At 40.0% G+C, this 23174-nt stretch overlaps 2 protein-coding genes across 4 annotated transcripts in view; one reads left to right on the forward strand and one right to left on the reverse strand.

Annotated features, from left to right (window-relative positions):
• Positions 1-23140, forward strand: part of afap1l2 (actin filament associated protein 1 like 2) — a 36175-nt gene extending 13035 nt beyond the window's left edge. Inside the window, exons 2-20 of one of the 3 annotated variants that reach the window (XM_088439700.1) lie at positions 2652-2780; positions 7277-7342; positions 9012-9103; positions 15397-15508; positions 15688-15765; positions 15843-16057; positions 16699-16878; positions 16996-17082; positions 17162-17243; positions 17327-17431; positions 17620-17831; positions 19138-19283; positions 19374-19485; positions 19616-19849; positions 19926-20190; positions 20684-20857; positions 21803-21990; positions 22062-22235; positions 22475-23140. In XM_088439700.1, coding sequence (XP_088295826.1) covers positions 2652-2780; positions 7277-7342; positions 9012-9103; positions 15397-15508; positions 15688-15765; positions 15843-16057; positions 16699-16878; positions 16996-17082; positions 17162-17243; positions 17327-17431; positions 17620-17831; positions 19138-19283; positions 19374-19485; positions 19616-19849; positions 19926-20190; positions 20684-20857; positions 21803-21990; positions 22062-22235; positions 22475-22501 — 2678 coding nt within the window. In that variant the 3' untranslated portion in view covers positions 22502-23140. The remainder of the gene's footprint in view (positions 1-2651; positions 2781-7276; positions 7343-9011; positions 9104-15396; positions 15509-15687; positions 15766-15842; positions 16058-16698; positions 16879-16995; positions 17083-17161; positions 17244-17326; positions 17432-17619; positions 17832-19137; positions 19284-19373; positions 19486-19615; positions 19850-19925; positions 20191-20683; positions 20858-21802; positions 21991-22061; positions 22236-22474) is intronic. The other 2 variants (XM_088439701.1, XM_088439702.1) reach the window with 2 other exon arrangements.
• Positions 8735-10657, reverse strand: LOC148409396 (kelch repeat and BTB domain-containing protein 13). Its single transcript, XM_088439703.1, has one exon. The coding sequence runs from the start codon at positions 10655-10657 to the stop codon at positions 9155-9157; it is 1503 nt and encodes a 500-aa protein (XP_088295829.1). The 3' UTR covers positions 8735-9154.
• Positions 23141-23174: the final 34 nt, after the last annotated feature.

A 23174-nucleotide genomic window follows, 5' to 3' on the forward strand; every position in this document is an offset into this window, starting at 1 on the left:
TGTGTTATTAGTTTTCCATGTTCATAATTGTTTTTCATCAAACAGAAGTGTATTTTTTTTTATATATATATCCAAATACCAAAATATTTAATCGAAACAGCCCGAGAAAAATACAGACCGTTTGCAAAGAATAAATGAATAGAAATTAGACCACCAAAGCAAAAACAAGCTGCAACCATTTTGTTATAGTAGCTCAGCTGAAGCCCAAAATGTAGGTTCAAACAAAAGTGACTCCATATTATTGACTCTGTATTTACATTTGCTCACTAGATTGTAACTTTTCTTGCGGTCTGCTCAATTGAAATAAGACTTTAAAAACCGAGAATTTTACATTGGGCGTCATTTTGTCTTGTAATTTTAGTGGTAAATAGAAATTTTCTGTGTAGTTCAGTCTAGTGTGCCTTTAAGAGGCGGGGCTTAGTGGGGTGCTTTTCCCACCGTTTTGCTCCTCACACGGGGCCCCTCAGCAGAAGTTGACCCAGCGTGAGCAGAAGTCATTAAAAACAGCCCAGATGCTGAGTGGGGGTGCTGTCATAATCTGCTTTTCAGCATTTGACCCCTTGTTTTGCAAAAGAATCCTCTAGCCATCTCACTTTGAAGGCTCGCTTGCGGTCAGTGTGAGGCGGAAGCGCCGTTAGAGCAGAGTGACACTTTGAAGAGAGAGCTTTGAGGTTCTTTGGAAGAGGCGTTTTCGGCTGACCGCACACTTGGTTTATTTAAAGATGTCTCTGTCTCTCTCGCTCTTCGGTTTTTGTCTTTATTTGGGGCTTTTAAGTACGGTAGTTGCTCGAAAGACTTAATGGCCAGAAGACATGCAATATATATATTACAGAGGGACAGTCTAGTTTAGTTCAAAATACACAAAATTTTAACATTTTTGTCAAATGGAGATACAAGTATCCCTAGGGGTTAGGGAAGACACTTTAGGGGGTCTATGAGATTATAACAAGGCTTCCAAAGGTATCAGAAAGCCTAATTTACTGCTTTTTACTGCTGTGACAGGTGGAGCAATTTATTTTCAAATTGAGAGCAAATTGATTGGAACATGAAGCTAACTATTGCTACATTGTGTTATATGGATACCTTTGCAAAATGTTTAATCTCTTTTTGCTTTTAATAGAATTGCACATTTTCATTAATCACACAATTTTCAAGCAGATGAGCCACAGAAAAAAACAAACACGTTATTTCTGGAGTTGCTGAGTCAGATTCACACAGATACCCCAAATATATAATACAAATATAGGTCCAAATAAATTAATCTCTCTGTTTTGAGTCTTTCTGCAAAAATATACAGTACTTATTATTCTGAGGCATATATTTTTTTTGTTCCAAGCCTACTACTACTGCTGAAGTTTTTATTGTCTCTATGGATGTTTACATTATACTGCCCACAAGTGGCTAAGACATACACATTGACCCCCCCCCCCCCCAACATATTTACAGTTATATTTATTTATATATTTATATTTATTCGCTGGGAATTGGGACTAGGCTGGCGCGCATAGCAAAAATCTACATATACTGTAAGTGCTACTAATTGTTTTGAAGTAACATACAGTACTGTAATTTTACCAGTCAGGCCCACTTGAGAATAGATTTTTTCCCCATGTGGCCCCTGGGCTAAAATAAATTGGACATCGCTAGTCTAAGTACAGTGGTGACAAAAAATGTTTTTTTTCTTTTACCATTCTATTTAACTGTGTCATTACTCTATGTATTTATTCAAGATTCAAGAGTTTTATTGTCATATGCATAGAAAACTACACAATAATATTCTTATTCCACTTTAAATAAGTAGGCAATAAACCAGAAAAAAAACAGTAATAGAGCAATAAGGGCAGTAATAATGAAGAAGTAATAAATGAATAAGACTTGAGCATATTATGGAGTAGATGAAGTGGAAGAAACTGTATACATGAGGATGACAGTGCAAAATATCATGTAGTGCAAAATATTGTGTGTTTAGCAGCTTTCTTGCACTGTGCAGGGTTTGTAAGGCGCATGTGTGCGTGCGGTAAAGTGATTGGTGATGAGGCAGATTAGATTGTGGGGAATTTGTTCAAAATTGAGCTCATTTTGATATTCGTTGTTCTTACTAGTGTTAACTTTGTTGTTTAACGTTTCAGTACCCCAACTATGCTAATTGTTGCTAGTCCATCGAGGGCGTTTTACAATGTTAGCTTTAAGCTAGCGTTTTTTTGTTTTTTTTTAAATTAAATGGTTTTGGTGACGATTCTGTTGATTGAATACAGTATTTAATACTCTTGATTTATTTCAGTGAAACTAAAAATACTCAATTAGTTGAACATTTAAACAGCTAAGCTTGCGCGACACTGGAGCAAACGTTGACAGAGCGGCCGAAAAAGAAGAGCACAAGTATCTCTTCCACCTTCTCCTTTAAGAACGTCTTTCATCCTCGCTCCCACTCTAGAGGGCCTCTGGATGCTTTTGACGAGGCCCACAGACAAACAAAGAGCTCCCCACAAGGCCTGACCCCGAAGAACGAGCGTGGGAGGCCCGTCAGCTCTGAAAAGTTGGTCTCTCCCATGCAAAATGCTGGCGGGAAGTCCCAGCGCTAACAGACAAATCCTCCCTTACTGGTTTATTTTCATTCTTGTTGAGCATCTTTGTTCTGTCTGTGCTTGCAGTGCTGGACCAGCTCCTCATGGAGCTCCATCACTTCCTGCTCATCCTAGACAAAGAGACCCTGAGTGGGAACGCCACCATCCACAAGGGATTGCTCTCCGACCTGCTCCGGTCCTACACGGCATCCAACGGTACCTAACCAGCTCGAGGACACTTTGGGCATTTTTACAAGGCTTTAAACCATGGTTGTGGTTGGCCTGAGGCTTGTTGCTAGGCAGAATTTCCTGAGCAAGTCGAATAACAAAGAAAATATTAATATAGGCCAGTCAAGTTTTATACAGATTTTCCATAGTTATGATTAGGGCAGATGCTTGTTGCCAGGCAGGTTTTGCAAAGAAAGTCCAATAAAAACATGCCATGCAAAAGGAGAACATTTTAGGAAGTTTTCCATTGGTCTATGACCAATGCAGCTGTGGCTTGTTGCTAGGCAGAATTTAAACAGTAAACTTCATTAAAAATAATAATGATAAATTCCCCAAGTAGTAGCTTTTATGAAGATTTTCCATTGCCATGGCACTGTTATTTCTTGCTAAGCAAACTTTGCAAGACTTTGCAATTTCCACACTATAAAGCGCACCTAAAATCTTTCAATATTCTCATAAACTAAAAGTGTGCCTTATAATCCAGTGCACCATATACAGCGCAAAAACCACGGGTTTTCATTTTTGGGGAATGAAAAAATAAAATCTAATTGGCATATAAATTCTTCAATTTTCACCTCTGCATTTCAGTTGTAAATATATTTTAATTAATTAAAATTGTGATAAAACCCTGTTTGAAATGTTGATATGTTATACATGCTCCAATTTTGAAGCAATTTAAATTGGGACAAGGTGGAAAATACACAATTTTTTTGTAAAAAAAAAAAAAAAAAAAAAACAAGATTGTATTAAATAAATCCAGAAACTTTTCAACCAACAAAACAATATATTTTTAAGTTTTTGGTGTCAATTTAAGTTTAATATTCAATTGAATCGTTCGCCTAATTAGTGATCTGGTGGATGCATAATGCAAGCTGTGGCACTATTGTAGCTTCTATTCTATGCGCCTTATAATGTAGTGCGCCTCGTATGTGAAACCAGAGGGCTGTGCTTTGAAGGTGCCCCTTATAACCCAGTATGTCTTCTAGTGCAGAAAATACTGTTTAAAAAAAAAAAAAAAAAAAGTGGGGGGGTTGGGGATTCTGCTAAGCAAAGTTCACTTGTCACTACTTCAATCAAAACAGATTTTATTAACGACTAGATTAGGGGTATTTTCATTCATTGTAATGGGTCAAAGGGATACTTAAGTTGTTTCATCATTTCCAACAGCAAAAAGTTAAAGGCTCACCTGTTTTCTGGGTTTGGTCATGTGACCTTCGCAAGCTAAACCGCGAATGGTCATTACCTGAACCCTGAGAACATGATGATGTCATTTTCAGTCAACCGCAAGTGAAAAAAACATGTTTTAAAAGGTATTAATTGAACATGAAAAATATCAGTTATCAAAATATTAAATCTTTATTGCTGAAAAAAATTAAGACAGATTCAGGCACAAGTGTTTTGAGTTGAGGTCTTGGTTATTGAAAAATGTAAACCGATACCTCTTCTTTTTTTAAGTTGCCAAGACTGCGCATAATTCAAGCCTCTGGCTTCACTAGTCCAATTTCCCCCCTCAACTCTCGTGAGAACACGTTTAAACAATACACCCCAAAAATTCGCATGGAAATGGTTTTCCAGCAACCATAAATAACATCAGCCCACCAGCAGTTTCATGTTTAAAGTGTCAGAGCCCTGAAGAAGGAAAACAAACAAGTGTTACCCTGTGATGGAGTGAAATACGTTCATTTTGGCTGGCGTTGGTGTAAAAAGCGATCGCAAATGTTCTCCAATTAAACGCCGGGTCATTTTGCCAACAACGCTTCAGTTAGCTCAAGTGTATCTGATGGTGAGGGCCTGTGAGAGTTGTAATAATGACATGGTGGTTAGGCAGATAGCAAAATAACTGCGGAGGGTTGTCAGATAGCCAAGTGCTGATTCATGACGTTCAGTCATCTTGTGGGAAATAAAGACGGCGACCGCACGTTACATAAGACGGAGAACCGATGAAGCAAGTTTGAGCGGCTTGCGGCTAACCGAACGGCGGAGATTTGCTCGATGACAAATATCATAACATGACTGAATGCAAAATTGGGAAGTATATTAGTCTGAGATCTTGTTTGAGATCATGGTGTAAAACCCCTAATGAATGACCAATGCAATGACAAACAAAAACCTTCTTTCCGTCACTGTTTAGTTTGTTTATATTTGATGGAGTCTTCTTCGTCAGTGACAGACATTTGGAGTTTTCCTTCTAACTGGCCACCTCTGCTAACTAACATTGGCTAACTTGCATTTTTTTTTTTTTATATTGAGAACAGGGTTCTTAAACTTTTTAAAACAAGCACACACACACACACAAAAAAGGCGAATAATTAAATGCTTCAGTCTCAAAAGCAAGTGTTAACAGGGTAGCCTGTGAGTCATCAGGCCAGGTCAAACCTTTCAAAGATTGTCAGGAAAAAAAAAAAGGCGCTCACCCAAATCAGTTTGTAATTTCCGATAAAAAAATATACAAAATAGAATTGAATAAATGGTATAAATGGTTTAAATGATTTAAATAAGCTAACAAATGATCACATTTTGGCACAAATTGGCTTTACTCATCATTTTTGTCTCTCTGATATATATTATATAAAGCCCCTATCCAATTGCGATGCGAGCACTTACATGTGTTGCCAAAGTTATCGATTTTTTTTCATCAGGGATTCTTCAAGATCTGCTCCAAACTGCAATTGTTTTTAAGGTGTTCTATAAGCATTCTGAAGCAGTCTTGTTCAATGTTTGCAAGGAAATTTTGAACAGGTTCAGCATGCTTTCCTTGCGACACGAAAATCTGTTTCAGAACTCTGTTTGAGATTATCTTCAGAACATCTTAAGAACCACTGCGACCTTGAACGAAACCTGACGAGATCGAGAAAGCCGCTACCTTTGTCAGCAAATTCTTTTCGCAAATACGACTTGTTTGCTTTCTCGTACGAGCATGAATTTCGGGTTGAAAAAGTCACAGAAGGTCGCCTCTTGTGTGACACTGAGACAGCTTTGCCTTTCCATGTTCAGGTCTTGGATTAGTTCCTCTGCACTTCCTCTCCTGGCTCCTCGCTGTGTGATTATTCCAAAGCCGCATTCATCCACTGGGGACGCTCACTTCCTTTGAGCACCACTTTATAAATAGCCTGTCATCTCTCAAAACACAGGCAGAAACTTTCTATTTTCTTTCTTTCTTTTTTTGTTTACTTTCCGCCCAAGATATCGATTTCAAAGGAGTCGAACGGGCCAAAGCTGTCTTTGATCGTGCCATCTTGGCCAGTGAGAATTAATTCAATCAGGAAAACGTTTCTTCAGTAAGGTTATGCTGACCAGATACTAAAACCACACTTTGTGTTGTTTTTTTTTTTCTAAGAAATGTTTACCGGACATTGTCAAAGCAACATCTGCCCAACCTGTAATTACTCTTCTATGAAAAAGCCAATTTATAACATGTTAATATTTTGGGATCAGGATTTGGATAAGCACTTTCTCTTTGGTCATAGATTTTGAACTACAGCGATAACTAGATATGCGCTGAATTTTGGCCACAGAAAATTAGTCAGAACTTGGTAAAAAAAAAATGTGTTTTTGTTTTTCGGCCAAAAGACAAAGAAAGCCTGAAACAATATGTCATAATACGAATATTGATCATAACGCATAACCCGCTTATGCAAATTTTCAGCCAAAAATGGCAAACAATGCATTTCTGATTTTCAGCCAAAAGTCAGTTTAACAATCCATCTGAAAACAGATGTTGTGATGACGCAAATCCCACCGCCAGCAAATTTTCATCCGAATATTGCAAAACAACGCAAGTTCGTTTTTCAACGGCAATGAAAACAATGCGTCCAAAAAAGGATGTGCTGATGACGCAAAACCCGCTACCAGCAAATGTTCAGCTGAAAAAGGCAAAAAAAAAAAGGCTTTTTTCTTTGTTTGTTTACAGCCAAAAGACAACTAAATTTGAAACAGTATGTCCAAAAATGGATGTTGTGATGACAAAACTTACTGCCAGGTAATTTTTGGCCAAAAAACGGTAATGCATTTTTGGTCATTTTCAACCCAAAATATGACAGCAGCGCCTTTTGTTTTCATCGCAAGACTTGTGCCATTATAACAGCATGCACAGCTGGCAAATTTTCTGCCAAAAATGGCAAAAAAATGCATAGAGAGTATACAGTTTGTTCCTAAATCAATTGGCTGTCTTTAGGTAATGTGGGAAGATTTTTTTTTTCCCCATTTTTTTTTTCTCATTTTATTGGTTTTGGCCAAACATTTTCATTCCAGTGCTTTTTTTTTTTTACTTTATTGTATATCCAAACTTTTTTCCATTGAGGAACACATACAAAAAAAAAAAAACTAACTACTGTACACAATCTATATAATGTACCTAAAAAACTGCTACATCAAGGCTTTCTGTTGAAAGTGATGTGTTAAATTGGGATTTTTCTTTGTTTGGATACCACCGGCCCATGTATTCTAACTTTGTAGTTTATTGAGTGTTAATGGTCTTCACACAGGAGCAGATGAGGAGTACATCTACATGAACAAAGTCGTCGTTGGTGGAAAGGAAAAGCAGGAAAAAGGTAAACACTTTTAGCCTTTTTTTTGGGGGGATCAGGTATTTTTTTCACCTCATTGGTAGAAATCCATGTGTCAAAAGTAACTGAAATAGGGGAAAAAAATACAATATATGATAAAATCATGATAAATCAATCAATTTCCCCTCCTTATAGTTCATTAGTATAGATTAATATGTTATGGACACCTATTATCTGTATTTATGCTCATGCGTGTGGCGCAGCATTATGTAAAACCAGTTCAAATAACAAAAACAACCCAATAAATGAACGGGCTTGATCAATTATTCAGCATCTTAAAATCTCCCAACTCCATTGCACAGAAAGTCAACTCAAGAACAACAGAAGGGGAGAAAAAACTAAATTCTTTCTTGTCATCCAAACAAAACAAGACAGTCACAGATGGCAAGGAGCTATGAAGAAATAGACAGGAAATGGCGGTGGGGTGAAGGGGGGATTTGGGTTGTCTGTGACTGGAGCTTGCGTCTGCTTTTCACTTGAATTCCGACCCGACGAGCACGAGGTGCAATAACTCATGTCCACTGTAACGTTTGACCCACTTGGACAACATCTACGCAGCAGAGACTGAGGAGACACCGGACGATGGAGTTCACCCTTTATATCATGATCTCACGCCCACCATTTCATAGATTTTTTTTTTGTGGTCATTTTTAATGGGTTTGAAATCCATGGAGATGTTAACTGTGTTTTATGTTTTTTGGGGTTTTTTTTTTCCATCACAATTTATCTTATATTTATTCATTTATTATACATTTGCCATAGATGACACAGATTGAACAGTTCTTAAAAAAAAAAAAAACATGTTTAATGCTATTCCTAGTTGAACTTTTTCGTAAAACTAAACACAATCAATGCTTGAGTATTGGGAATGACCACAAAACTGTGTCTTCAAAATCTCTGCCAATTATATGCTAGCAAACTATGCAAAATGTGATGGACAAGTTTATTAATACTACTTCTAGTTTCTGGTAGTTGTTATTTAAGCCTCAACTGATTTTCTTTTTGCTGAATGACAAAGAAAAAAAGTAGGTCAAACGCTTGTTGGCTAAATATTAGCAACAAACTCAAAACAATTAAAAAAGCAGTAGTTTGGCACATTGAACAATTATTAGAAAGGCTAAAAGCCCTATGATGCTAGTCGAAGTTCTTCAAACTCAAGATAATCCAATGTTTGAATATTTGAAACAACCACACGTCTGTTCAGAAACTTCGCAAGTTTGAGGCTTGCACAATGCAAAATGCCATCATCAAGGTAATGAATACTATTGAGTCACAATTTCATGTGTAACACATACAGTAAAACAATACAAGGATAAATAATACAATAATGCTCTGTGAGGAACTATGATTCCTATTTTTGCAGCTCAATTTTAGTAAGCAGGCTTTTGTGACTAACAAAGTACCACTCACAAAAACAAGCTTGGGGAAAAAAAACAACCCAAAAAACAGGTCAAGTACGCCCAAAAGTCAAATGATGAGAAACCGCCCCGATCAGATCTCATCGGATTTGAGTCAGGGTATCCACCCTCTGGTGTGGGACATCTGTACATACCAAAAAGGCAGAACTCAAATGAGTTCATTTGCGATGGGTTCATTCTGAAATGGAAAGCCATCTCTTATTACTGTTCATTGACATCCTACTTTTACTTTCTAGATGACAGAACAAATGTCCAGGTCAATGGAAAAGCATCCAAACATGCCCCCGTCCCACAGAAGAGTCTTCCGAATCTGCCGCCCCCCAGGACAGTAAGTGACTCCACCGCCATGTCAAAAGGTTTGAGGGGGGAAAAAAAATTGTTAGACTTCCAGAATATCATCTACCAATCGCTCCGCTCCGTCTTTCAAAGGCATTTCCTTTTCTTTCCCCTGTGCATCCACCTGGGGTATTATTGGTCCTGTCTTGGGAAGCCTAAGTAAACAGGTCCACAGCGATCCGCTCTTTGGAAAACCCTTCATCTGCCTTCGGGGCTTCCATTCATCTGCGCTGACGGAGTACTCGAGTGTTAGCATGTGTTTCACCGTGAGCGCGGAGTCGCCCCTGATCATGGCGGTGAACAGCGCCCCCTTGCTGTTGATATAGTGTCCCGGCATGGCTGACCATTGAGCCGTGGTGATATTGTAGCAGTCCATGAGGCAGCGCAGAAAGTCGTCGCTGGGTCCATTGCGCATGACGTACAAATTGTCCCTGTGAGCTACCATGCAGTGTCCGTAACTCTGAGACCTGATCAGAGTGGTGGTAAGTTTCCACTCGTCATCAAGCGGGATATACTCGTAAATGTCCGTGGTGTCAGGAGGCTTCCAGAAACAAACGAACATCCGACGCCTCGCAACGGCGCAGGCGGCCGACGCTACTGGCCTTGGGGCTTGTTGTATAAAAGTCCATTTTCCCTCCTGGGGGTCATAACACTCGGCTGTGGCGATGTACCTTTTCTGGAACTCGCCTCCGATGGCATAGAGTCGGCTTTCGTGACCCAGCAAGGTGAAGTCATATCTGGGTCTCTGCGGTCCTAGATGAGTGGTCCAAACGCCTGATTCAGGATCGAAGCAAAAGGCACCATCGACGGTGTCTTTTCCGTAACCGTAAACACCTCCGACGATGTACAGACGGTTGTCCAGCACGGCGACGCCGCACATGGAAGTACTGCAACTGGTCGGGAGGTGTGTAAGATGCTTCCATTGTCCTTCTCTCTCGTCGAGGTGGCACACAACCCGGTACGCGTCATTGAGCAGCTCCGTTGAAGGAGAATGGGTACCGATTGCGACGTAAGACGTAGGGGATAACGACCGGGAATATCGCAGCAGATTTTCCGGGAGGGTTGCCTCTGCCACGTCCCTCAAGTCTTCGAAGGCATCGCAAAGGAAAAGCGCCGCGTTCTGAAGCAGTGTCTCCACTCCAAAGATGTAGGCGGCATGGTAAAGCAAGAGACAGTTGTCGGAATCGATAATATCGCAAAGATGCCGACTCAAAAATGGCACCTGCAGGAAAGCGGCGCACTCCACAGCGTCTAAAAGCTCATCCGGGTCACTGAGTGTCAGACACTCCCCCTTACAGACAGCAAGAGCAATGTGAAAGCCTCTGGCATGAACCCCGCCTTTAAGATGGAGCTCCTGCTGCTTACTTTCGAGCATGCCGGACTGAAAGAGAGCCCGGAAGTAGTTGCTGTGCCTAGCTAGGAAGGCCCTCTCAACAACGAACCAGCTCTCTTCCACCTTCACCCTCACCCGACCCATCTCTCGTTCCGCCAGATCAAACTTCGCATTCTTCCCCCGAATGGATCCCAAGTCTTCAGGCATATCCATGGTCTCTCAAATCCGGGTCTTTGTTTAACACAACGGAAAAAGTGTCACTGCAGTTGATATTGATCCAATTCTCCACAACATGTGACTGGGAAGCAAACGTTTGCAAGACTTTCAGTGCAAGCACTTTGCACTGTCTGAAAATAGTTGTTCTATAGATAGCAACGCGCCGCTTTGGAAGCAACAAGCAAAGGAAATGAGAGCAGACATGCAAAGTGAGCTGCTGGCAACAGAATCTTCATTGGCTGGCAGCGAGGTTTAACTCAAAGTTTCACTGTAACATTATCTGACCACAAAATGGAATTGCTCCACCTAAACGCGTAACTAGTTCCAAATCTGGAAATAAGCCAAATGAATATTAGAAGATAGCTTCTTCCCCCCAAAAAAATCAGCAAGGTTAACAACGGTTAGCATGTGGCATAACAAATGAGTCAGAATTGTTTTAACCCAAATCTTAGATCACATTCAGAGACACTTAAGTGCCAAGAATCTCTAGACCAGGACGATTTTAAGGTTCCTTTTTCCAAATCCAATGGTAGCCCAATTCCAGAGATTAATGTTATGAGCTGTAGCTCATTCAATATTCTGTTTTTCCCCCCCTTTCTGATTTCATATTTTCTTCATTTGTCATTTTAAAAATGGATGATTTGAAAATGAGCTCAATCATAAAAAGTGAAGTTTTTGTATATGTGGCAAATTTGCTGGATGGGTGGTTTACAAGACATGTTGACAATAGTAACTACTTAATTATGGCGTTTAAGCAAGTTATTCACAAGCTCTGAATAACTATTTAAAATTTGTATATAAAGTTGTCTGAACATTTTGCAAAACGTTATTTTCGGAGGGAGGGGTGGTCAAACCTTGGAATTAATGTTTTTGGGGTTTATTACTTCAAATTGTAATCAATTAGAATGACTGGAGAAGAAAAGAGACAGTTTCTTATATTTTGTCTGTGTTTTGAGCCAAAAAATTTGAGTTCATAGTGAGTTTACACACAAACACCACTGCTAGATGACAGCAGTGAAGAACAACATTAACCCAGGATTGTGTGTCGGACCCACAATTTGAAAAACGAGAAAATTGAATCACAAGCTCAGTCACGGAATGAAATAATCTTATAAGCCAAGGTACAACCACAGAATTGTACAGACAGATTGACACGCATGAACTGCACTTGTGACCTGTTATTTCATTTGGACTTTTTAAGCAAACCTGTAAGAGTAAGTAAGAATATTTAATTTTAGTTACTTGATCAAAAAAAAAATGGAGTCACAAAAAAAAAAAAAGACATCTTCCACTAACCCACTCTCAGTTTCAGACCTTTTTTGCTGCAGTAGATTTTTGGCTTGGGAACCAGGGATTTTCCATGTTCCTCTGCCTGTTCGTTGTTTTCCCCCAGCCCCCCCACCACCACCACCACACCCCGATTACTCCCCTACTCTCCCCATTGCTTGCTTTTGTTACTTTGGCTGGATCTAGTTGCTGTCAAGTGAAAGGAAAAAAGAGGACAGGGCTGAAGTGAAAGTAAAGCATCTTAGTGCAAAACACACCTTTACATTTTCTCATTTGTGTCTGTATGCGCGCTGAATCACTGACCGTAAGCCGACTTTTGGGAACAGAGCGATAAGGTGGGCGTGAAAGGAGGCTGCTGCTGCCTTGGAATGCCTTGTTTAAATTAATAGCAGATGCTTCTACTCCTGTCTGATTTACAGTAGAAACAAACCCCAGCAGATAGCTTAAGTTCCTGTTAGGTCAAATACTTCCAATGTTAAAAGCTCCAACTTGAAGTTAGAGTAAAACAGAGCATTTGTGCTTCGTCAACAAATTCTTTTGGCATTGAATATAGGGCAAGAGCTCCTGCAAGATTGAACTATCTGTTTTTCAACTAGCAGGCATGGAAGGTCTCAGCCAGCTTCTACAAGAACAGATGCCAGTCCATTGCAGCATTGCATCACTTTGGATATGCGATAAGCACAGCTTTTGAGTTGAAGAAAAAGATTAGGGTTTGAATTCATACTTGAATGGAATAGAATTGCTGACGCGCACATTGGACAAGATTAGGCATCCAATAGTTCTTGAATAGAAAATGTATATGTGACATTATGACATTATGGAGTAAGTATTGCGACTGAAACAAGACCTCGGTTAATTCGAGCACCTTCCTTCAAAAAATTTGAAGTTTACTTTTTTCTTTTTCTGGATACCGGTATATTCGTGTACAAATACGTCAAGCCAAACATAGAAGCAGCTGTTAAACCCCTGCATGATAGTGAACGCTGGAAACGGGTGAGGAGGCCAACTTTAAATATAAATTATTCTACCAAATAATATTTGGACCGGAATGCCTTGGCACACTTAGGACACACACACACAAAAAAAATCAAATTCCTGAAGTTGCGTTCAACCACCAAACAACTTAATTTTACAGTGTTTAGTATGAATTAGCCGCTAGCTATCAGGGTTACTCTGCTTTGTAAAGGCTAGCATAATAGACTTAAATGACTGCGCACTTTGATGCTGACAGCCTGACACAGCTGTTCCTACTGTATTGATCACTTTGAATAAACTATGGTGATTCAAACGTGATGTTTCAGGCAACAAATTTGCATCTTAGACAACAATTTATGGGGAGGGATTTGGAAAAGGAGAAGGAAAGTATTGTTGCTCAGTACAGTTGAAATTCAAATGTTGAAAACGTTGATCAAAAAAGTATAAAAGTTGGTCATGTGTTATTTGGTATATATATATATTTTTTTTTTTTTTTGGGGGGTATATATTTGTTTTGAATTTTCTAATTTTCTGGAGAGTGTCCATTACACAAATCAGAGCATAACTACTGAGCAGCTGAAATCAGAAAAGTCGGACAGTTGCAAGTAAAACAATAGCTCAGAACAATTACTAAAATAGTTGTTAATTTATTACTTTGGCGATTAATCAATTAATTTTGACAGCTCTTGTCGAGATTAGGAAAAAAAGATGGCAAATGTCATGGTACGAATTGAAAACATCAAGCCACACTCAAGCAATTTTAATAAAGTGGTAAATCAATGTACCATTATAAAGTACATTGATAGCCTAAAACTGTTTCAACATCTTGATAAGAAAATAATTAAAACATTGAACGCTTAATGAATTTTTCACATTAAAATGCATTTGGATCATCAACTTTGCAAAACCTTCCTACTTTTCCACTAACCTCCCCCAGGGCTTGCTTTGTATGTAATTGGCACCGCCTTTGCTCATCTGCTCCATCACGAATTTCTGTGATCTTGCTGGGGAATGGATGTATGTGCCTTGGGAGCCATCCTGAGAAAGTGCAAGATTTAAGATCAGAAGCGGAAAGAAAATGTTTTCTTAATTCAGCTCACAGAATTGTGCGGAGTTCACTTTTGCTGCAGTCGGGCTGAAATGACCTGATTTGTTTCAGTGCTCGGCGGAATAGTTGAAATACCTTTTGGTGTATAGATCATCTAAGTAATCCCACATGAAAGCACTTCACTTTCATCTGGAGCCTTTTCGGTGATGTCAGTGCATACCACCGAAGGGACACCGTGGACTTATTCGCATTAATCGAGGTGTTTTGACACATTTTGCGTCTTTGGTGCAGGGCGTGAGAGCTTAACGTGAGCCAAAAAATCTATCACCTGTACTCAGTTTACCAAGAGATATTTTTGAAGTACCGTCAATACAGACTAAGAAGGATGACAAAGAGTGTAGTAATACACTCAAATGGGAGATTGTGAAGGCCTTCAATTTTAAAATGGATTCTGCATGTTAGCAGCAAATACAATTGAATGCTTTTAATGCCATGGCAGGAACAGTAGATTTTGACTTTCAAATTAAGAGCAAATTAAGTGGAACCTGAAGCAAGTCATGGGGAGATAAAAAAAAATCATCAAGTCATCAAGAAGATAAATATATATATATATATATATATATATATATATATATATATATATATATATATGACAGCTGATTCATGATGCTTAATTTTCCACATCACTGGTGGCAGCAAAAAATAACGAAGGGGCATAAATGATTGAAAAACACAATATTACAAGGGAGTTTTAAACTGCAAAAATGTAATGAATAAGGGAAGTTTATGTTATTCTGTTCAGTGGAAATGGATTACATTCCAACTACTCTTTGAACCACCATCAGTTCCATAAAGAAGTTAAACCACAAGTGCAGGAAAATGTTCTTTTGGTTGATTTTAATACAAAAAAAAATACTTAAAGCTCTTTAACTACAGATCTTATCCACAGGCAACTATAGTTAATTATTTTAAACATGTTTTCTTGATATTTGTAGATCAACAAGTTCAGATTTATTGAAAGCTTTGAATATGACATCATACTCACTGAAATGCCATTGAAATTGCATAGAGTATCCAGTCATTACGATAAAGTTTGTTGCTTTCTGGTAATACACACAAGTGAATCCAGACTTCTGATCGATTCCAGAAAAGCTGCATGTTCAACGCAGCTGGAAGAATAATCAATACATGATGAATTTTGAACTGTTGAACCAACAGCACAATCAGCATGAGTTTTATTTTAACTCATTCTCTACTGTTGACTGCAAATGACAAAAAAGATCTTTTTAACAAAAAAACAGTAAAACTATGTTTGTCGTGTCGTGTTTGTTGTTAATCTGTATTAAAATATTAGAAAAGATGAATCAGTTGCAGGCCTCTATAATTACTAGTGGACCTACAAGTGTTTTTTCTTCCAATCCATTAGGGCACTGTGACCCGGGAGCCGTTTCCCCTACCCCCCGTCCAGGCGCCGAGCTGCTCGGAAGCCTCAGAGAGTTACTACGAGGAGGCTCAGCCTTATGAGGAAGCCGTCAATGGTAAGAATCGGCCTTCAATATTACTGTGTGGTCTGATTCTTTCCACTGTCACTGCATGTCAATGTTTTTACTTTCCTCATAGACTCTTGAGCAAAAATCCAAGGGCAACTATTTGAGTGTTGTTCCCAGTGTATGTCACTATTTTTCTTCTTCTCTTGTGCTGCCTGTGGCTCTTGAAGACGTTCAAAGCCTCCTCTTGAGGCGCTGGCTGCGAGTGGCCAGCTCTGACAGCGTTGTCTATGCCGTTATCAGCCGCGGTAGCTACCTGTCTGTCTTTCCGACTTGCAATTGCCACGGCCACGTGATCGATCGCGATGACACGCTTACTTGTTAGATGACGGCGAGGCTGTCAGCAGCTCGTACGAGTCCTACGACGAGGAGGAAGTGGCGACCAGGGGAAAGTCGCTATCGGCGCAGCACCAGTGGCCGTCGGCCGAGGCGTCCATCGAGCTGATGAAAGATGCTCGCATTTGCGCCTTCCTGTGGAGGAAGAAGTGGCTCGGCCAGTGGGCCAAGCAACTGTGTGTCATCAAAGAGCATCGGCTAATGGTATTTATTAAAATTAAAATAACACATATTGCCACAAGAAAAATAAATGTTTGTGTGCTATGAGCAGCATGGTGGGAAACATCAGAAGTAAACCCAGCCAGTGGGGGAACATTTAAATGTTTTAGGCTGAGTGGTTTAAACTATTGCTTCACTAACCGTATAACACTGTCTAATAATATTCACTGTCCGTAAAACATTGCCAAGGCATCCAATAGGGAGTATATCGGCAGATCCTAATACTTAGGCGACTCAGAACTAACTAGTTCTTTTTCTGAACAATTTTGATTGGCCGGCGGTTCCTAAGCAGAATACATAGAGCTAATGACACCTGTCAGTCAGTAATTTTTACACTGAAATTTTAGCAATCCGGAAGAAACAATATAAAACTGCAGAATTCTTTCTCTCTTTTTTTTTTAATTGGATCAATTGCTTGTTGCAAGGCAATGTTCAACCGGGTCATTTTTGTTTTTTTTTTAATCCGTTTGGTAACGACTACAAATTATTTTCAACAGCAAAATGAGATGTGGAACAAAACTGATTAGTAAGATGCGATGTTTAAATTTGATCTAAACAAGGAAACTGCGTGCAAAATAAATGAGCTAATACTGTAGCAATAGAAATTCTTATTTTGCTGCTTTCAGTGCTACAAGAGCTCCAAGGAGCAGACGCCTCTTCTGGATGTGAGCCTGTTGGGCTGCAGCGTCACCTACAAGGAGAAGCAGTTGAAGCGGAAGGAGCACAAGCTGAAGATCGTCCCTGTTGGGGGGGAGGCCATCGTGCTGGGGCTGCAGAGCAAAGAGCAGACTGAGCAGTGGCTCAAGGTCACAGCATTGCTACATTCTATCAGACTGCCTAACATGGGAATGCTGGAATTTCAATTAACATTACCAACTTAAAGTTTGATCATTCTGATAAAAGTTGAATTTGCTGCTCAATAGGTGATCCAGGAAATCAGTCCCAAGCCGACTGAAAACGGCGACTTGCAGCATACTATCACAGACTCACCCAGGCTTATTTGCACAAAGGTCTGAATAAAATGTGAAGATGGGAGATTGATTCCAGACAAATATGATCATAACTCTTCAATGCGGTTGTTTCTGTCAGGGCGAGGTAGGCGAGCGACATTCGGCCGCTTCGGAAAGCGGCAGCAGCACCGACAGTCATGTCGAGACTCCCGAGAAAGATGGTGACTTTCCGGCATTAAAATTTAAATGGAATCATGTGCTACTGCCTTGTATCACCATTGAGTTTGTTTTTTGTTTTTCCCAGTGAAGAGAAAATACAGCACAGGTTTGAAGTTCAGCAACCTGATGAACATCGGAAAGAAAAAGACGTCAATGTTGGAGAGTGCGGAGAAGTGTGTGGAAACTTCGGGTGAGTTTGCGTGAGTTTGGAGGAGGTTTTTAATTAAGGTTATTAATCAAAGCAAATTAAAATGGTGCTAAACAGACCATTTGTAAACAACTTTAATCATATAATTCTACTCATTTCAGTTCGATTACCTTAGTCATATTTCAACTAAGGTTATTTTCATGAAGCAAATTGCTACGGTCCTCGGTCAGGCTACCTCAACGTGCTGGTGAACAGCCAGTGGCGAACGTGCTGGTGCCTCATCAAGAACGGCCAGCTGTGGTTCTACCAGGACAAGAACAAGAGCAAAGTGAGCCAACCTGCTGTCAAGCTGGAAGGCTGCCAAATTTCGCCCGATCCCAGCCCTGAACACCTCTACTCCTTCCGGATCGACATGAGTGGCACCCAGCTGGCAACTCTGGAGGTAATTTGCACCCGCATACCACTTTGGCAAAGGAGTGGTTGGACAATGTAAAAACACAGCATCTTTAAGCAACTCAATAATATATAAGGCAAATGCCTTCATGAAATCCCAACAGACAAGAACAGAACACCCAACACCAAGTCCTCTGACAGTTTTCATTAAGGTGTCATGCACAACAAGCCGAAGTGACAGATTTTTAAGCTGGGTCGCGTTGGGTGCTGATGATATACACGCTGACGTAGCTCTTGGATGTATATGTGACCCAGATGAGCACGTATGAGAGGTGGGCTTGCAAGTTCAGGTCCAAGAGAAAGAAAAATGTGTGGAGTAGAAAAATGAAAAAGTCAGCATTTTTTTTAAATGCAACGGGTGCACGGTTACATGAAGTAAACACTGTCCTGACTGGAGCCAGGGTGGTCCACATGTGTTGTGTATCTGGGTGAAGGGTGGGGATGTCCTGGGATTTGGTCATGGAAAAAAGCACTACAGTTTCTCCCTATTGCATATTTGAGCATCAACAAGGGTATTTAATGTCTCATCTGTAAGCTTCTTCAAGACATATTTCTCAAAGTATTCACCATAACTCCCACTGGACCATACAGACGTGGAAGAGTTCTTTTGCAAAATGTTTATGGGTTTGGTGGACCACACCTAAAGACATCTTGTGGAATGACAAGTTAAAACCTGATGAAGAAATGCAATATATATATATATATATATATATATATATATATATATATATATATATATATACACACATACATACATACATACATACATATATATAAATCACATCATGATTGAGAATTGGTGGCATCAAGACTGAAACGCTAAAACCAGATTTTGAAAAGACCAGTTAAAATCAAAAGCAAGGCTTTGAAGAATCCAAATAGAGTTAAGACTGAGAAAGACCAAGGCAAAACAAAGACTAAGTGGAGTCCTGAACAAGGGACTGTGTCAGCCAAATCCAGGCTTTGAAGAGTCCAAACAAAGTCACAAAGCTTAAGACATACCAAGTCCAATTCAAATCTCTGGAGTCTGAAGTGTGTCAAGATGAAGACTTTTCTGCGACAATACTCAAACTTTAAGACCAAATGTTGACAAGCCCATTCAAAATCAAGAGCAGGACTTTGAGGAGTCCAGAGTTAAGACTCTATGAAAGGCAGAGTATGTGAAGGCATATTGATTAGACTAAATCAAGAAAATTCAGGATCTGTGAAGCTCAAGACATTAGAACAAGTCTAGACCAACACTGAGTGGGCATAAATAAATTGATCCAGATTCTGAAATGTTTTGCTTTATCTAGGCCAAAACATCGGCGGTCATGGGCCACTGGCTAGGCCTCTTGCTGTCCCAGACAGGGAGCAAGACAGACCCAGAGGAGTTAACCTACGACTACGTCAACGCCGAGAGGATCACCAGCATAGTCAACGCAGCAAAGACGTCACTATAGTAAGAAAACTATCAAAAAAAACTTTATCTGTAACAAGTGTATGGAGCCAAATGTCTGAGACTCACTCAACTGTTTAATTGTGGCTGCAGCTTGATGCAGAGGCGCTACTCCGAGCCAAACACCTACATAGACGCCCTGCCCGCGGCCATTCAGAACCCAGATGAGCTGTACGACGATGTAGCATCGATAGCTGATCCAGAGGTACTGAAAACTTTTTCCAAAATCGGAACAAGTCTTTGCCATTACAAATAATTCTCAGCTCAACACTGAATTGTGGTCCAACATTTTCCTTTCAGTTTCATTGTTACTGCTTTCTTCCTGTTTTTTTCAGGATATTGTTCCTGGCTGTCTTCCACAGAGTGAAGAAAAGGACATTGAAGAAAATATTGAAACATCTGCACAAGATGAGAACCCTGAAAACAGAGTATACTTAGACCTGGTACCAGTGCGCTCTTTCTTGCACACAGTCGCAGGTGCTGGAAAGGAATCCTCTTCACAAGTAACATTAGGAGAATCCCCTGAACCCTTAGAGCAACAGGAGGACCGATCAAGTCCAAACAAAGAGGTAGACCGCATACTAATTTGTTTTGGTTATATTTTTCATTTTTATTTGATGCTCAAAGTATTAACTGGTATTTCAGGTCAGTCCAAATAACCCAGCGGAACTCAATGCAGTATCTACTCTAAAAGACTCCGGTTCCACTAAAGCAGAGGAAGAGCACTCCATATGTCCCATCACTCAGACACAGCGGCAAAATCCACCAAATTCCAAAACCTTACCGCAAAGCCAGGAGCCCCCCAAGAGGACCATAAGCTCGCCGGGGGTCCCTGCAGCGTTGACCCTTCAAGCAAGCTCTGGCTTTCCTCTCAGCCCTCAATCGCTTCGACCTAAAGCGTTTAGCACAGGTGAGGGCTATCAAATGCCGGTAAAATACCACTCACAACTGCAAGGAAGGCGTCCAGGGGGAAATAAATAAATAAAAATATCGAAAAGGCATGTGTTTGGTTCCCTCTAGTGGTGGGCAGCATTTCCTACAATGGGAAATTCACGAATAGGTATTAGGAACACCTGTTAAATTCTTCCATTTTCCTATTTTTTTTATTCAAGTGTTTGGCTAAAGGAGGGTCTAAATAGCTGGTAATAAATTATTTAAGCCCTATCTGAAGTAATTGATTACTTCAATACTTAATTACAAAGGTAAACAATTACTCTAATAATTACATAAGTAATTTAGTCCTTTAAAGACCATGGCAAAAAAATTCTTAAGTAGATGGATCTTTGACATCTACAGCCGTAAATGGCAAGGAATGAGTTAAGTGGCATTACAAAAAAGTTGAATTTGGCAGATTGGGTAGACCTTGTGATCCAGGTTGACTTTGATGGGATATTGATTTTCAGGCTGCACCGGTTCAGTTGAGGGAAAGCTGGGTAAAAAACGCACAGAGGCAGACTTGTTGCGCTACAGCGACGAGCGCGAGCGACTGGAGAAAGAGCGCGAGGAGGTCAGGAGCAGCCTGGCCAGTCTGAAAAAGGAACGGAGGGAAACCAAAGAGGAGCTCAATGCCTGTCAAGGTAAATTACAACCTCTTACAGCAGGACTTCAACTTTTTCCACTGAGAAGCAAAAATGGAAATCAAATGTAATGTAAATAAGTTATGTCATGGTAACATTTTTTTGTTAGTAATATTTGATATGTTAGAATTTAAAATTGGATGAAAATTAGATTTTTGCAATTCAGTCTGATCGAATTTAAGCCTCACCTTAAATAAAAACTTAATGTGTTTATGGGACTTGGTCGTCAAATATTAGTGGAGAAAAGGAATAAGAGTGTGAGGATAAATTTAGATAACGTCACTTTTTTTAATGATAGCCATTTAAAAAAAAAAAGAAAAGCTAGCAGCCAATTTCAAGCATTCTGACAGATTTTTGCCCCAAAGCTTTTCACACCCATTACAATTAAAAAAAAAAAAAAAAAACCTCACTCGACGTCAATTAACGTCAACGACGCTCCTTGGTATTATACCCTTAGACACCAATGGCTTTTAAAGAGTTAAATACACACTTTCCATTGGTAAACTTTTGAATTAATGCCATAATGAGTTTCTGTTAAACTATTCCCTTAGGATTACTCTAAAAAAAAAAAAACACTTTTTTTTTGGCTAAGATTATAACTTTCAGTCATTCACTGCCACTGACAACTATAGATGTTATTCTATCTGTGGTGCAAGTGAATGATTTGTCCAAATTAAAAAAACAAAACAAAAAAAACTCATTTTGAGCCTGAATATTTTACAATTTTTCCCGGAAAAAAGTAAGTCTTTGTTCCTGTAAAGATTACAATTTCCACGAAAAATTATGAATTTGACACAAAGTTTTTGTCACACTCATGCAGTAATAGTATGTCTAATTGGCTTTATGAAAGGTTCCTAGTAGAATTTTCCCACGTGAACCAAAATTTTGAAGACAATCAGATGACAGAATTGCATACCCGAGTCGTCTTCTGTGTGTCCGTTTCAGATGCCAAACAGCAGAGCTCACTGGAAGCTCGGCTGAAGCAGATCGAGGAGGCCAGTCGGGAAGCGGAGCAGCGGCGTGTGGAGGTGGAGCTTCAGCTGGTGGAAGTGAAGGAGAGCCTGAAGAAGGTGGAGGCCGGGCCCTTCACACTGGGGACCACACTGGACAGCAACCTCCTGGACTCATCCACGGTCAGCCACCGTCAACCTGACCAGGTCCAAGTAGAAAAACATGAAGTAACATTTTTTTTGGTCACTCTTAGACAAAGACAGTGACCCCACCTGCTTCCCAAAATGCATCGGCATCATCCTCCTGCCAAGCATCCTGCAGTCCCACTGGCGCCGCCCCAGCATCACCTGTCAATTCAGCCTCTGCACTTAAGAACAGACCTGCATCCATCATGGCCACCAAAGGCAAAGTTCTGCAGAAAGCCAAAGTGAGTCCCCTTTAAATATTTACTTATAGCCATACAGCAGTTTCATTTTCAAGAAATATTTAGGGACCTATGCATGACGGTGCTTATGACATTACAGTTCCCGATTGGCTTTTTTTTTTCCTGTGTTTTATTCGTTTGTAAACCTGTAATAGTCTGAATACAATTTTTTGTTAGACTCAAAGTATATAATGTATTTTCAGGTTTTACTCCAAATTATAATTCCATCCTTGTCATTACAGGAGTGGGAAAGGAAATCCACAACCTAAGGAAGAGTCGAATGTCTTTGAGGAGGTTCAACCTGTTTAAGCCTGTGTGGCTCCACCAAGTGGTACAGTCCATTAATCGTCAAGGTCGACACACCTGTGTTCTTCTTGTTGCTGCAAAGAATAAGCCATTCACTGTCAAGCCCACCCCCCAAAAAAAAAAAAAAATAATTGGTACGAAAGCAGAGGGGTGCCAAAAAATGTCTCTGTACCGATTACCTTCCTTGTCAAACCCCCCCCCCCCCGGACTGGAGCAAACTGTGCTGCTTGGTGGAAACAGTTTATTTGTTGGACCAGACAATCAAATCAGCCCCCATGAACGGGTCATCCTCCGCGCAAGAGCGTCCTGTCCGAAACCACTGGATTCATTGCAAAGACTTGGTGTGCTGCGAGGGGAGGGATTTAAACATTATAACATTCCGGCCAGTTGACTAATTGCTCTTGTACACTGAAAAGCGTCTAAAGTTTGAAACTGTCTTTAATTGGCTACGAGTCATCCTGGAGATTGTAGCTTGGATCAACATTTATGCTGGTAGCCGAGATGTAAATAGATACACGCAATTTATTCAGCCTTTTTGGGGTCTGTATTGCTAGCTAAAAACGCACTTTTTATTCAAATAAATACGTACTGACAACAATGTTCACAGTCTTGCTTTTGTCTAATATTAGAGCTCAA

Source organism: Hippichthys cyanospilos, chromosome 17 (assembly GCF_059441005.1).
Source record: "Hippichthys cyanospilos isolate Australia breed blue-spotted pipefish chromosome 17, RoL_Hcya_1.0, whole genome shotgun sequence".
NCBI lineage: Eukaryota > Metazoa > Chordata > Actinopteri > Syngnathiformes > Syngnathidae > Hippichthys > Hippichthys cyanospilos.

Excerpts from the sequence above, each read along its gene's own strand:
- LOC148409396 (XM_088439703.1), bottom strand. The coding sequence starts at position 10,657 with ATGGATATGCCTGAAGACTTGGGATCCATTCGGGGGAAGAATGCGAAG.